The sequence below is a fragment of the Alosa sapidissima genome, chromosome 13 (assembly GCF_018492685.1).
Source record: "Alosa sapidissima isolate fAloSap1 chromosome 13, fAloSap1.pri, whole genome shotgun sequence".
Taxonomy (NCBI): domain Eukaryota; kingdom Metazoa; phylum Chordata; class Actinopteri; order Clupeiformes; family Clupeidae; genus Alosa; species Alosa sapidissima.
The window spans coordinates 29634328-29648976 of NC_055969.1; the positions used below are offsets into that span (position 1 = coordinate 29634328).

The following is a 14649-nucleotide window of genomic DNA, read 5'->3' on the forward strand; positions in this document are numbered from 1 at the left end:
CTCTCTCTCTCTCTCTCTCTTTTAGCGATAATGTGTATTTCAATGACAACTGGATAAGCCGGATTAAGCCTGAAGTGGGGGATAATTGGAGATTAAAGGTATGCCATACGTCAGTCTCCATTTTCACAGAAACCAGTATTATTTTCTGGCCGCCCTAGTCTCAACCCGTGTTGTGAACTCACTCGAACACTCTCTCTTTCTTCTCTCTCCCTCTCTCTCTCCCTCCCTCTGTTTTTTTGTCATTCTCTGTCTCTCTCCATTCAGATCAGCAACCTAAAGAAAATCTTAAAAGGAATCTTGGACTACAACCAGGAGGTGAGAGTGAAGCGTGTGTTTGCATGTAGCATATTCAACGACTAGCAGACCAGACGCCTAAATGAATTGTTCCCACACTATGTGTTCTTCTGTCTGCTGACCACAAGCTCACCTCTTGTGGGTCCCCTTCTCTCTTTTCCTCTTCACTGACCTCTGTGTTCTCACTCTTTCTTTCATCCCTCTCGTGTCTTCACTCATCGGTGCGCTCCTGGTTTGCATCTCCTCTCATCTCCTCTCCTCTCCAGATCCTTGGCCAGCAGATTAATGACTTCACACTCCCAGATGTCAACCTCATCGGCGAGCACTCAGACGCAGCCGAACTGGGCAGGATGCTGCAGCTCATCCTGGGCTGTGCAGTCAACTGTGAACAGAAGCAAGGTGTGGAATCTGTGTGTGTGTGTGTGTGTTTGTCTGTCTCTCTGTATATCTTTTAGAGTTTGTGTCTTTGGGCTGGAGCTGTTGAATCTTGTGTGCCTGTCTGGAATTGTGTTTGCTTTTTTGTGTGTGCGCTTTGTGTATGCGTGTGCGTGTGTCTGTCTGTGTGTGCGTGTGTCTGTCTGTCTGTGTGTATGTCTCTGTATGTTTTGAGCATGTGTGTTTATGGGTACGTGTCTGTGTTTTAGGTATGTCTATGTGCTTATCAGTATGTGAGGGAGTGTGTGTGTGATTGATTTTTGGATGTCAGGGTTGGTTTGCAGTGGTGTGCTTGCTTAATGAGCTCCATGTCTGCTGGTGAGCATTGCTGCCTGCGCGCTCAGGGCTTCTGTGTGTAGCAACGCTTTGATGAAGCTGAGGAGGAGCTCCCTGGTGGTTTAGCTCTCCTGCAGACAGCAAGTGAAAAATAAAAGAAAGCGAGGACCATTGTGTCCATATTTAGATTCCAGCAAGTCTCCTTAATACTAACATAATCACAAACACGCCCAGTACCACGAAGGACGAAAGATAGATATATAGATAGAAAAATAAATAAATAAATACAACAGGCTACAAAGCAAAATATAGCCTCATAATGGAATGCACTTAGGATTCATGCAGTATCTTTGCGATGTTTGTGAAATGTATGAAGACCCGTTTCCATAGACGAGAAGCAATTTATTTTTATTTTCAATGAAACGTTACATTTAGTTTAAATCAAAATTCCTTTGCGATTGAGATCTCCTTTAAGTGATTCTGCATGTGCATTTCAAAGCGGTGCGGCATGGAGTGATACAAACAGCTGCTTTACGATTGTTTGTGAATAGGTCTTGGTGAGTTAGGAGTCCTCTCGTCTACTTCTAAGCTGTCCCAGACTTCTTAGAAGACTACTTTTAACACTAAAATGCTTTTGAGAATTACTCTTAGTCAAACAAATTAGGAGTCCTAAAGTTATGACTGACATGATGCCCCTAACTTCACTAGTTAGGAGCTTCTTTTAACCTTAAGATTCTTTGTGAATATGGGCCCTGATCTCCATAGCAACACATTTTCGATCAGCTTTGGAAAGGTGGAGCTGGTGAAATGCTGCTGGCTGGACACACACTCTCTGTAAACACCCTCCGGCTCCCAACCCAGCCAGGCGATGCAAGGTGATGCTGACGGGTGGGACGCACAGGCAGTGGCGCACACAGAGTTTACTGACATGAAATGAGAGAGGTGGAGGAGGGTTGTGGAGTCGACTGGTATTGAGTTCATGATGCCAAAAGCCATCTCCATTTTGGGCTGTTTTCACAGAGTACATCCAGACAATCATGATGATGGAAGAGTCTGTGCAGCATGTTGTCATGACAGCCATCCAGGAGGTATGTCTTTTTCCCCCACAGTGCATTGAGAGGGGGGTCAGGGGGACAGTGTACTGTTACATCATTAATGTCACTGAAATTAATGAATACATTTATAAATCAAATGATTTTCTGCCATAGCTGATGAGCAAAGAGACGCCGGTCACAGGAGGAAGTGATACCTACGCTGATCTTGACAGACAGGTAAACAAACATGACCCCTGTTCTGGCACCTGGGTTTTATTTGCTCTCGTTCAGTATCACAACTTGTTTTGTTTGGAGCTAAATTATTTATTCAGAAGAAAATGACATTAGAGACCTTTGCGACTAGGGGTGGGACAAAATATCAATATGGCAATATTTTCGTATGACTTCTTTTTTTGTTGTGTTATGGATACGCTGCCACCACATACAGTTACTTAAATATTAAATCAATGTTTAAACTGTGTCTAGAAATGTGTCTAGAAATGCTGAAATATGCAGTTTTCTGAGAAACATGTTTGTTAGTATGGTGTGAATGTTTTACGATTGGCAACAGACAGCCTATTGTTAACTATTTTAGTTTTTAGGCTATGTTTAATAAAGCTCGGTTAGTGAGAGTGTGTCTCTTAATGCAGCAGGGGTTATAATGGCTCCAGACAACCTTGTAGCGGTGTGTGTTGTGTGACGATCCTGTGTTCCTACATCCTGTAGCTCAAGAAGACGGTGGAGGAGCTAAACGATGCTCTGTCCACCAAAGAGGAGATTGCCCAGCGCTGCCACGAGCTAGACATGCAGGTACAGGCCGTTTACTTACACACAAACACACACACACACACACACACCTGGGACACGGCATACATTCACACCTTAGCTAAACAGGAGAATGTTTTTTTTCCAAATGGGAAGTTTCACTTGAGAATGTCTTATGATGAATAAGAAAAATAATATTAAAGTTGAAATAATAGCAATGGGGTCTATATCTGTCAGTAGCACAACAACGGTTACTGTGTATGTTAACTGGTATAATTTCTATTCTTTTACATGATGTACATGGTGTAACTCCTGGACTCAAAGGTAGTTGCCAATATCTATCATTCAGGAAATGGTGGTAGGCAATGACCAGGCTGGACATTTCATACATAATCAAGGATAAGATTACAAGTGTCTTAAACTCTGTGCAGTTGGTGACACACTGACATTAAGCTAATGTAGTGAATTTCCTGGTAATTGGTAAAGCTGAGTCCTGTGTGTGATAAAAACATGTTAATGTTAAAAAAAAAAGACACTTTCACAAGTAAGCAAAATGAGATCCTGTATTTACACAATGATGTAATGGATTCATTTTGTTTGATGAACAAACTCAAATGTGGAAAGACGTTGGTGTTTCTCCCATTTGGGAAGCAGACTCTTCTTAGGCATAGGGCCACTCTGGCTGCTCTTCTACACACTTCACTTTCCATTCTCCTCATTTTCAAATATGTAGAACTCCCCACCAAACCCATCCATGGTCCACACCTATTATTTATTTTACACTTTATTTCCTTACGGAATGACACTTGTTTTTTCCTTCATTTCCATCAGGCCATGCATTTAGGATAGTTATGAGCTTTTAGACTGATGGCTCCCTGTTCTCACATAGGCAGCCGTGTAGCTGGTCCGCTTGAGCTGCAAATGAAACCTGCCCCCGTGCAGCATGTAACGCAGCATTACACCTAGCTTGTGCTGTTCCATCATGTCAGTACTGAGAGACTGGGGTGACGGCTCACCAGTGCCATAAATGAGCAAGTCAAGAACTGATGATTTGAAAAACAGAAGGAAAAAAAAAAACCCACACACATCAAAAACGTCTGAGCACACATCCTTTCCCAGTTCCTGGATAGCTCGTCCAATTCCAGTCTCATTGTAGTGTCTGCTCACCGTTAGACGCTTTATAAAGGCACAAGCAGTCCCACAGTATCCCACTGCCTCGTTGTCCTGTAGAGTGTAAGGCCTTGTGTAGGAGTTGTTTTTTTTCCCTGTCTTTCTTTTGTGTGTAATTTTTTTTTCTCTGACCTCTGATCTCTGCCTTGCTTTAAAGGCCTACCTCGTTCAAGAAGAACGTGATAGACTGAGGTTAGAGTATATTGAACTAGAAGAAAGGGTAAATCTTGCTTTTCTTTTTTGAAATACTGTCTTCTTCTGTTCATTCCGTTCCTCCCTTCCTGCAATTCACGCTCGCTCTCTCTCTGTGGCGTTAACGTTGTCTGATGGCCCTGGATTTGCTGTCTGCTTCCATAACAGCACCCCTGAGTGGCGTGGAGGCTCCCTAACTCTGTGTGTGCGTGTGCGTGTGTGTGTCTGGTTATCCACTGCTTGGTCCTAACTCTGCTGAGTGGTCACACGCACACAAGAGGACTAATGCCCCCCCACCTCCCTCACCTTAACCTACCTGTCTGTATGGGTTCCCATGGCAACGGCTCAAAGTGCTTAGCAACGGTCACCTTGGCAGCCGCAGCATAGATGCCACGTGTGGAGAATGCAGACGATGCCTAGAAGTCGCTTTTTATTGGCACCAGCATATTATTGATTTATTCCATCAGCATATTATTGATTTATTACATGTTTCCTTAAGTTTTGAAATTGTTCATAATGTGCTTTGTCCTCAAAGTTCTTGGACAGATGGCATTTAAATATATTTTCACAAAATCAACAGCTTTTCCTGTCTTGCTTTATTTTTAGTGAGCAATTCACTCTGGACACTCCAGTTATATCCTGAGAGTCTCATAAGTCAGAGTTTAATCAGTCATTTTACAGACAGAAAGACAGCATTAACTCCATGTTAGGCCAGTTCACTGTTGGGGTTATTAACCATGAACCTACGAGTCAGTTTCAGAACGGCAAAAACTGATATCTAACCAAGTGTTATAATCTTATATTAACATAAAACAATCTAGTTGGTATTGTTTTTAGTATAAAGATCTGTGAAAAATGTACTTGCCCCATGGACAGATACATTTTATCTTAAATTTACTTACCCCATGGACAAATAAATTTACTTGTCTTAATTTAAGAACATTTTTACTTATTTTAAGTCGAATAAGTTTATGAGAGCTCAAAGTCTGCATCTACTAAAAACAATACCAACTAGATTTATGTTAATATAAGATTATAACACTTGGTTAGATATCGGTTTTTGCAGTGAATCATCTTTAGAATCTCTTGGAAAGCAAAGGCACTTTTTAGTTAGCCTGTTTGCAGTCCCCTCGGGAGACTGGGGATGTGTTTGTACTCCCAGCACTGCCGCTTTGCTTTGGTGTGGAATCTCACCCTGCTTCCCATGTTTGGACAGAGCCTCATAAAAACTGCATGATGCCCTGGTTGGCTCGAGACGAGTTTGAGTTTTGGTTGTGGTTTTGCGTTTCTCCCCCCCCAGTTTTGTTGGACATGTGCTTGCTTTTACATTCATTGTTTTGACATTATTCATCCTTCATGTTAAGTTGTTTAAATATGTGTTTGCTATAACCAGGCTGATTTCAAAGTAGGCCTTAGATAGATTGGATGCAATGTTTCTGGCTACTGGGTATTCTGTGGGTTACCAGTCAATCATTAATCTTATAATAAATTCCTGCGTCTTTACCCAAAAGACATTATGTTGATTGAGAGGTTAACCTCTTCATACCACAATGGATGTTTTACTTCAGTCTGGTATTAGCCTTGTGGAGGCATGGGCAGTGTTCCATAGCATTATATACTTTAAAGTAGTAGATCACAGGATGAGATTATGGAGGGAGGAGAAAACTACTCGTTCACTGTAGAATGCATAGTTCTGTTTGTGCTGAGACTTCGGTAGGTAGAAAGTAACAGAAGATTCCATCTGGACTCTAGAAATGGCCTTCAAGAGGCTATCTAATGCTAGTACACAGACAGAGGTAGTTTTTTCAGCTACCACTATGAATCACTTATATTCTGAACAATTCTTTTCTTTTCTCTCTCTCTCTCCTCTCTCTATCTCTCAATCATGCTCTCTCTCTCCTCTCTCTCTATCTCTCCATCATTTTCTCTCTCTCTCTATCTATCTCTCCATCTCCTCTCTCTATCTCTCCATTATTCTCTCTCTCTCTCTCTCTCTCTCTCTCTCTCTCTCTCTCCTCCATCCTCGGGCTCAGGTGGCGGGGTTGCAGGAGGAGAAGAGCAGCCTGCTGGCGGAGAACCAGGTGCTGATGGAGCGGCTCAACCAGTCCGACTCCATCGAGGACCTGAACAGCCCCGCCGGCCGCAGGCACCTGCAGCTGCAGACCCAGCTGGAGCAGCTGCAGGAGGAGACCTTCAGGTGAGACGGGGGTGCGGGATCAGAAGATCAGGTGAGATGGGGGCGGGGGCAGTGTGGGGATGAACAAGAGCTCAGGTGAGACGGTGGAGTGGATTTGAGACGATGCGTGAAGAGGGGAAAGAGAGATCTGGAGTGGAGGAAGGAGAGCGCATGAGCTGAAGGGAACAGGAAGAGGAGCAGAGAGAGGAGGGAGGTGTGGCGTGGTTGCTCAAACAAGCTGCTGTTTGTGTGGGAAACACAGACAGAATATGGAGAGGAACTGAGATCTACACTGAGAACACACGGGACTAGTACCCAGACAGTTCATGTTGCCCGACCCTTTGCCCAAATAAACATTCATGGTCTCTTTCAGGAAAGGGAGGGGTGTGTGTCTGTGTGCGCGGGCATGCCTGTATGTTTTTAGTATATTTTTTGGCCTTTTATGCCTTTAATTGACAGGATAGTAGAGAATGACAGGAAGTGAGAGAGAGTCGGGGTGGGATCCGGAAAGTCCCACGGGGCGGGAATCGAACCCGGGTCGCCGGCGTACGGTGCAGGTGCCCCAGCCAGTTGCGCCACGGCTGGGGCCATGTGTGTTTTTATAATGAAGAGAAGAAAGAGGCCTTTTTGATTTGTTACCATGTACGAAACATACATTTAATGCATTGTATGAGAGTTAGCCCAAGGCTAATTCACGTCTGCAGTCCCATAACTTGAAGCCAAATCCAGTGATGTGTTTTAAAAGGGGAAAAAGCACCCGATCAATAAATTGTGTGGTTATGCTACCATGGCACGATTTGTCTGCCACATGTAATTGTAAACGTGCTAGGGCTTTGGTGTGGGGATTTAACCGTGCAATCGCTTCAGGCAACATCGTCTCGGCGCTAAAAAGTGTGTTGGGAGCCATAACTCACTGCGCGGAATCGATGCTGGGAAGATATTGATTTCTCCTCTCTCTCCGTCCATGTCTCGCCCGAGGCGCAGCTCTGCGGCGCTCTGTTGTCGACAGATTAAAACCCCATAAAGGCTAATGTAATTGGGCTGTTTCATGCGCTGCTGCATGTTCGATGGGCAGAGCCAGACGCTAACTGCTGCTTTCCCAGCAGGCTTAGCATGTGCGAGGCGTCTCAGCTCAGCTGCGACCTGCAGCCTCTGCCGCATGCCCTGCAGCACTGGTCTCTCAGCTCTACCCTGATGCTGCCCCAGTGGAGGTAAAGGCTCTACTGCCACCACCACTATTACCCCCACCACCACCACCACCACTACCTCCACCACCCCCGAACCTCTCACCTGCTCTGGGGCAACATCTGGGTCCTGCCTGGGCACTGTGTCTTTCCACTCACGACCATCTCCTGTCTAGTCATCCGCGTGATGGTGCTTTTGTATTTGGTGATGTGACAACATGCACATGAGTTTTGTTTGTAGGCATTGGTGGCCCTTATATCTCTCTAGACGTACACGCTCAGAAGGGTCCTCTTGGCATCTTTCGGTTTGCACAGTTTCCGTCGGTCCCTCACAGATGCACAGTGGTGTGGCAATATGACGCTCTTAGTGTGATGACCTGCTCATTTGTCTGAACTATGTCCAAACAAGACCATGTCTACCTGCTGACCTTCTGACCTTTGACCTGTGGGTGTACAGGTTGGAGGCAGCCAAGGACGACTACAGGATCCGCTGTGAGGAGCTGGAGAAGGAGCTGCTGGAGCTAAGGGGCCAGAATGAGGACCTGACCTCCCTGGCCGACGAGGCACAGTCGCTCAAGGACGAGATGGATGTGCTCAGGTGAGGGGTTAAAGGTCACGCCAGGGTTCTGGAGGTGTTGTGCATATTTTAATGTTTGTAATAAGGATGGGTAAGATGAAGATTTTGTCACATATATTTAGTGTCCATTTAAATTGCTGTAACACTATCTCTCATAAAGTCTAGATTAGATTAAACTTAATTGCCATTTAGCAGAGTACAGGTACAGAGCCAATGCAATGCAGTTGACATCCAAAAGAAGCATATAAGAAGCATTTAATGATTTTCTTTTTATTATTTTTTTAATGAAGAAGCACAAAAGAAGCATTTAATGAATTATCAGAAAATAATTCCTTTCCGTTGCGGTTTCCTACAACTTTTGTCGCTGTCTTTCTGGCCTCTAATGACTCGTCTCTCTCCCTCTCTGCTTGCTCCACCTGATGGACAGGCACTCCTCTGATAAGGTGTCCAAGCTGGAGGGGATGGTGGACTCGTACAAGAAGAAGCTGGAGGACATGGGGGACCTGCGGCGGCAGATGAAGCTGCTGGAGGAGAAGAACAACGTGTACATGCAGAACACCGTCAGCCTGGAGGAGGAGCTGAAGAAGGCCAACGCCACACGCGGTCAGCTGGAGACCTACAAGAGACAGGTCAACACTCTCCCACACACACACACACACACACACATATCGAACACACACACTACACATATCGAACACACATATGCAGCTGGAGACCTACAAGAGACAGGTCAACACTCTCCCACACACACACACACACACACACATCGAACACAGACACACACACTACACATATCGAACACACATACTGTATGCAGCTGGAGACCTACAAAAGACAGGTCAATACTCTTACACACACACACACACACACACACATATCGAACACACATACTGTGTGCAGCTGGAGACCTACAAAAGACAGGTCAATACTCTTTTACACACACACACACACACACACACACACACACACACACACACACACACACACACACACACACACACACCACACCACACATATCGAACACACATAAGTAACATATGCATGGCAGGTTAGCTGCTTAAAGGTGCCATGTGTAATGTCCGGCAAAAAATCAATTCATACTCCACATTCCGTAAAAGATGGGGGCAGTATACCTCCAGAAAGTGAGTTGGTCTAACCTTGAGTAACAACCGAGACACGTGTATTGCAGTTTGGCTGGCGGTTATGTTGCCCGCATACCGCCTCCCATGGCCGAAACTGGTATTATGACACCTGTCGGGGTGTGGCTAGTAATTTAGCATGCTAATTCAGGTATATATCTCTGCTGCACTATACCTTGTCATTTTTTTAATGACATCATCGCCCTTATTTCTTCTCATTCTTTTGATGCGTATGGCTCATTTTTTGGATATTTTTACCTCAATTCTTACACATGGCACCTTTTAAAGACATGTAATGTGTGCAAGCATACAGTACACACACACACACACACACACACACACACACACACACACACACACACACACACACACACACACACACACAGAGGTGCTTTTCAGCACCGTACTCATTTAGCACAGGCGTCCAGGTGTGCTGTAATGAATGTGTCCCTCTCTGTGGTGGAGCAGGTGGTGGAGCTGCAGAACAGACTGTCCGAGGAGTCCAAAAAGGCGGACAAGATGGAGTTTGAGTACAAACGTCTCAAGGAAAAGGTCGACTCCCTCCAGAAAGAGAAAGATGTATGTCCCAAATGCATTGTTGTTACCATTTGTGTGTGATCTAGGCTTTTCAGTGAAGCTAATTTGTAATTGCTAGATCTCACACAATGTTTTTGTGAAGTGTCAGAGTTGTGTCCCCATGAGCACATATTTGTGCTGACTGTAGATATGATTCAGGTGTAACAGGCTTCTCCTGTCGCCAGTGAGGGAAGTGCAGCCATTGAATGTGGGGAATGTTGTGTGTTGGACATGCCTGTTCCCAGGGAAGATAACAGGCCCTCCTGTCTGCAATCTTTGATCTTGGCACATACAGTGCTAGGGGTGCATTTTGCTCCAAAATAAAAACATCAGAAATGTACAGGTTGACGTTTGTTTGAACAAACTAACCAAAAGCAGGAAGCAGCTGGGGCACATCTGAGGTAGGTGTGTGTGTGTGTGTGTGTGTGTGTGTGTGTGTGTGTCCGTGACCATAACAGGAAGGCAGAGGTGCTTCACTGATAAGCGCTGAACTCTCTTCCAGCAGGTTTTGATTAAATAAGGGCTTGTATTTTGCCTCTACTTCCTGGTCACTCTTTGTTATCAATTCCTGTCCTCCCTTTTCACCAGACTTTCACTCCTGCCATTTTTTTGTCCTCTTTAGCGCATGCGGACAGAGAGAGATTCGCTGAAGGAGACCATTGAGGAGCTGCGTTGTGTCCAGGCCCAGGAAGGCCAGCTCACAGCAGGTGAAGTCCCTCGCGCTCTCCACTGCAGCACTTTTCAACAGCACACCTCCCCTATCTGACTCAAGTACTTACGTGTCTTATGAAAAAATCCAAAAAGTCAAAATGGGTGCCGTGCAATTATTCTCCAAGGACACACACACACACACACACACACAAACAAACAAACACGTCTGGCTATATGGCTGACTGTACACATCTTTCCACAGGCATGGGTCTAATGGGCAGTAATGAGGGCTCCGATTCACTGGCTGCTGAAATCATGACTCCAGAAATCCGGTATGTCCTCATTTTTTTAAATTTTTTTATACATTTCTTTATTTCTCCCTCTGTCTCTTTCTATCTCTCTTTCTTACTGTCCTTTTCTCCGGAACATTCTTGAGCCTCCCGCCGAGGCCTCACGGGGACGCCAGCCCCCCCTCTCCCATTCCACTCAGGCGCTCTTTAATCACACCCAGAGGGATGCTGCCGACATCATCACCTCACGTCTTGCACGTATTAACATGTATTTATGTTGTTAAAAAAGGATTTAACATGGGGAGTTCGTATTATTGTTTTATAACTCCAGAGGAAGTTGTTTGGTAAGCGTGCACCGTTAAATTATGTTTGAAGTGAGGCCGCTAGCCACTCTGTGTGTGTGTGTGTGTGTGTGTGTGTGTGTGTGTGAGAGAGGGAGAGGGAGAGAATGGAGCTTTTTCATTAGAACCTTTCATAAAGCCAGTGTGCTCCTGGCTGATGAGGTTTATTATGAAACCTCTTCATAGCGAAGGCTCTCTGCTCTCCTTCCCCAGTTAAGTGGTTTCATTTCGTGGGCCGTCTCCTTCCTTTGGGCCCTTCCTCTGTGTGGCGTTTCCTCTCTCTCCCCCAACCCGCGGGCCTCGGCGTCTCTTCCGCTTTCAGCGACTGTTTTGTCCACTGTTTTCTGTTTTGTGTGCAATCATTGAGGCATATTGTGTGTGTGTGTGTGTGTGTGTGTGTGTTCGTATGTGTGTGTTTGTGTATGTGTGTTCCTTTCTGTCCTTGTGGCCTTATGGCCTTGTAACTCGAGTGCTGCTCTCCAGATGCTGACGAGGCCGCCTAACCTCACTTGCTTTTCATTCGCCTTTGGTGATGACCGTGACCTGTCTGTACACACACACACAAGCACGCACACACACCTGCTCTGAAAATCAAACTATGGAAACATTAAACACAATTTCCTCAAACTCTAAACAACTTAAATTGGGCCTAAAGCTACATTGGCGCTGTCATGCATTAAACACGCAGCTTTAGAAACGTCTCATGCTGACATGGTTTTGTCATTGATTCTGTCCAAAGTTCATTCTGACATTGCTCATGTGAATTCCTCTCACTTGCATTTCATCACACACATGGAACTCCAGTCGTTGAAGTAGGAAAGGACAGAGTGCTCGTTAGGGCTGTCACTTTACGTTCGAAAATTGATTGCACAATTTCGACTGGACCAAACAACACAAGTTTAGAAAACTAAAATAGGGAATCGATTTTAACCAAATATAAAAGAATTCCGAAGTGCAGAAAACATTGCGAAAGCTAAAAAGAAAATTCCCACCAATTTTACGCACCGGGAACAGCTGTTTCAATCAGCTGCTGTGCTGCTCGTGTTTTGCCAAAAAATGGAGGACAACGCGATCAACCTGTGCGACATGTAGAGAGACGAGTGATAGGCCCTAATAACTTGAGGAGTTCGATGTGGAAGTACTTCGGATTTTTGGTATATCAAACTATGGAGAAGAACAAAGCGGTAGGCTACACAAACTGTGCAATCGAGTTCTACGTAGGCGAAATTTGTTTGACATTTCTAATCGTAAACACAGACACAGCTACGTTGAAGCCTGCAGTCATGTCACTGATGTAATGGCAGTCCACTCGGCTTACTGGTTTTCGAGAATGTTGCACTTCTGTTTGTCATTGTGCACGAAACTTCACGCCAATAAATCATTAGATATATTGCTGGCTTGCGTCAAACCCGAGTTTTTCACTTGTGTTGTCTTGTAGTAAATTGAGAAGTCTTGGCAGTATGGCGTAAGATGTAAGTTTTAACATCTTTGTGTGTGTGTGTGTTTAGGGAGAGACTCATCAGACTCCAGCATGAGAATAAGATGCTGAAGATCAACCAAGAGGGCTCGGACAATGAGAAGATCGCTCTTCTGCAGAGCCTGCTGGAGGATGCAAACAGCAGGAAAAATGAGCTGGAGACAGAAAACAGGCATGCAAACACACACGCACACACACAAGCGCACACACACACACACACACGCACAAAAGCACACACACCTTATTTATGTGTGGACAGTACAAATGCCTGTCCACATGTTTGTATGCTTGTGACCTTTTGAGCAAATCTGGACCAAGATGGTGCTAGTGAGATAGTGAGTGAAGCCCTCATGCTCACAAATGTGCAGATACCAGTAGTATGAATGCTTTGCGTTTTTAAATGAGCAATGACACTTTTGTATGCTCTTCTCTGAGAGATGGTTATGGGTATTGACTGCTGCCCTCTGTGTCCAGGCTGGCCAACCAGAGACTGCTGGAGGGACAGGGCCAGGTGGAGGAGCTCCAGAAGACCCTCCAGGAGCAGGGTCTCAAAGCTGATGATGTGAGTCCTCTCAACGACCCCCTGCTTAGCGGTGCACACACACACATATACACACACAAACAGCGCTCAGCCGACATTGAATGGAGCCTTAGACCTACATGATCGCAACAGTATTCATACTTTACCTTCAACAGTCAAACTCGTTAAACAAATGCACTCTTCCAAATTCACTTTGTGTAACACCCACGTATGATAATCAGTCTCACTCGTCTCTTCACGTCTCTGAGCCACTGAGCCACTCACACTTGCTGTTTGCGCCACATGTATGGCTGTTGGAGATCTGTCCCCTCACACTAAACCTGCTCAATAGTAATACTCTATACATACATGTACAGCAGTGGTCACCAACCTTTTTGAGCCCAAGATTCCTGACCTCGCCCTGAACAAAGCCAAGATCTACCTTGAGCATCAAAAGAGAATCAAAGCTAAAATACTTTAAAATTAAATACATTTTAAATTTAAGGCCTTTACTTAGGCAAATGTATCACATCCTCCACCCCCTTATAGGCTACAGGCGTCAATGAGGTAACAACACTTAACAGTCTTTACTTACATGATTTTGGTTTTGATTTCCTAATAGGAGTGAGTGTTTGTGACAACACGTCATGATAAATTTGATAATGTTTGATCGCTGTTTTGATATGAAGCACCTTTCACGTAATGAATGCACACTCTAGAAAGTGAAAGCAACCTAAGCCCAGGCCTACAATGCGCTCCGTGTCTGTAGCTGTCTGTGCACGTCCGCAATCCATTACATTCTTCAAATGGAGAACAAATTCCTGACAGTTCCTGATCGCTAAACTTTCGTTTTCATTTTCTGTCAGTTAGCAGTTGATGTAGAAGCACCTAGCATAATTTGACTTCAGCGGTGACAAGTCCTGTTGCGAGAGAGAGAGAGCGCACCTGCAAAGTGGTGTGCACGTGTGTGTGTCTGCATGGGGTTACGTTCGGTTCAAGTCAGAAGTTGGTCTGTCCGGTCCCACATTCACGCCACTCCATTATTAGATTAACGTTATCAGACAGCGCTGTAAAATGTGTGCAGGAATTTCTCGCATTATGATGGCTAGAGTTGCGGGTCTTGAATAAATCATGCGCAATACCCGCAATCCCACGCTGAAATGTAGGCCCTGTAAACGTTGGCGAACATGCAGGAATTTGGTGACTGTGTTTTTATTTTTTGTTATTCTCGGGATCTACTGGGCAAGTCCGAAAGATCTACAGGTCGATCGCGATCGACGGGTTGGTGACCACTGATGTACAGTATATACTGAAATCTCATAACAGAGTAAGGGGGTTTAAGGAATGCATGATCATGTACATGCTTTATGTAGGTGTGTTTGAGATGGATGAGCCCATAGTCCTGTGTTGCTTTGGTGGAATGTGCCTGTTGAATGTGAAAGGTGCAGTGTAAAGTTAATCAGACATCCTGAGAGAACCCTAACCCTGTGCTCCATTATGGATTGACTGATAACTCTAACTGCTTCATCATCTGTGTCACTGTGTACCTGTG

The 14649-nt window shown here is 44.9% G+C and overlaps 1 protein-coding gene across 5 annotated transcripts in view; it reads left to right on the forward strand.

The window, feature by feature from the left end:
- Positions 1-14649, forward strand: part of hook3 (hook microtubule-tethering protein 3) — a 35758-nt gene that overhangs the window by 12618 nt on the left and 8491 nt on the right. For 3 of the 5 annotated variants that reach the window (XM_042059203.1, XM_042059205.1, XM_042059204.1), the window contains exons 3-16: positions 26-98; positions 265-315; positions 561-693; positions 2026-2093; positions 2214-2276; positions 2766-2849; positions 6200-6363; positions 7984-8124; positions 8531-8732; positions 9711-9821; positions 10441-10525; positions 10732-10801; positions 12609-12749; positions 13052-13139. In XM_042059203.1, the coding sequence (XP_041915137.1) occupies positions 26-98; positions 265-315; positions 561-693; positions 2026-2093; positions 2214-2276; positions 2766-2849; positions 6200-6363; positions 7984-8124; positions 8531-8732; positions 9711-9821; positions 10441-10525; positions 10732-10801; positions 12609-12749; positions 13052-13139 (1474 nt within the window). Of the gene's footprint in view, positions 1-25; positions 99-264; positions 316-560; positions 694-2025; positions 2094-2213; positions 2277-2765; positions 2850-4131; positions 4195-6199; positions 6364-7983; positions 8125-8530; positions 8733-9710; positions 9822-10440; positions 10526-10731; positions 10802-12608; positions 12750-13051; positions 13140-14649 lie in introns of all 5 variants that reach the window. The other 2 variants (XM_042059201.1, XM_042059202.1) reach the window with 1 other exon arrangement.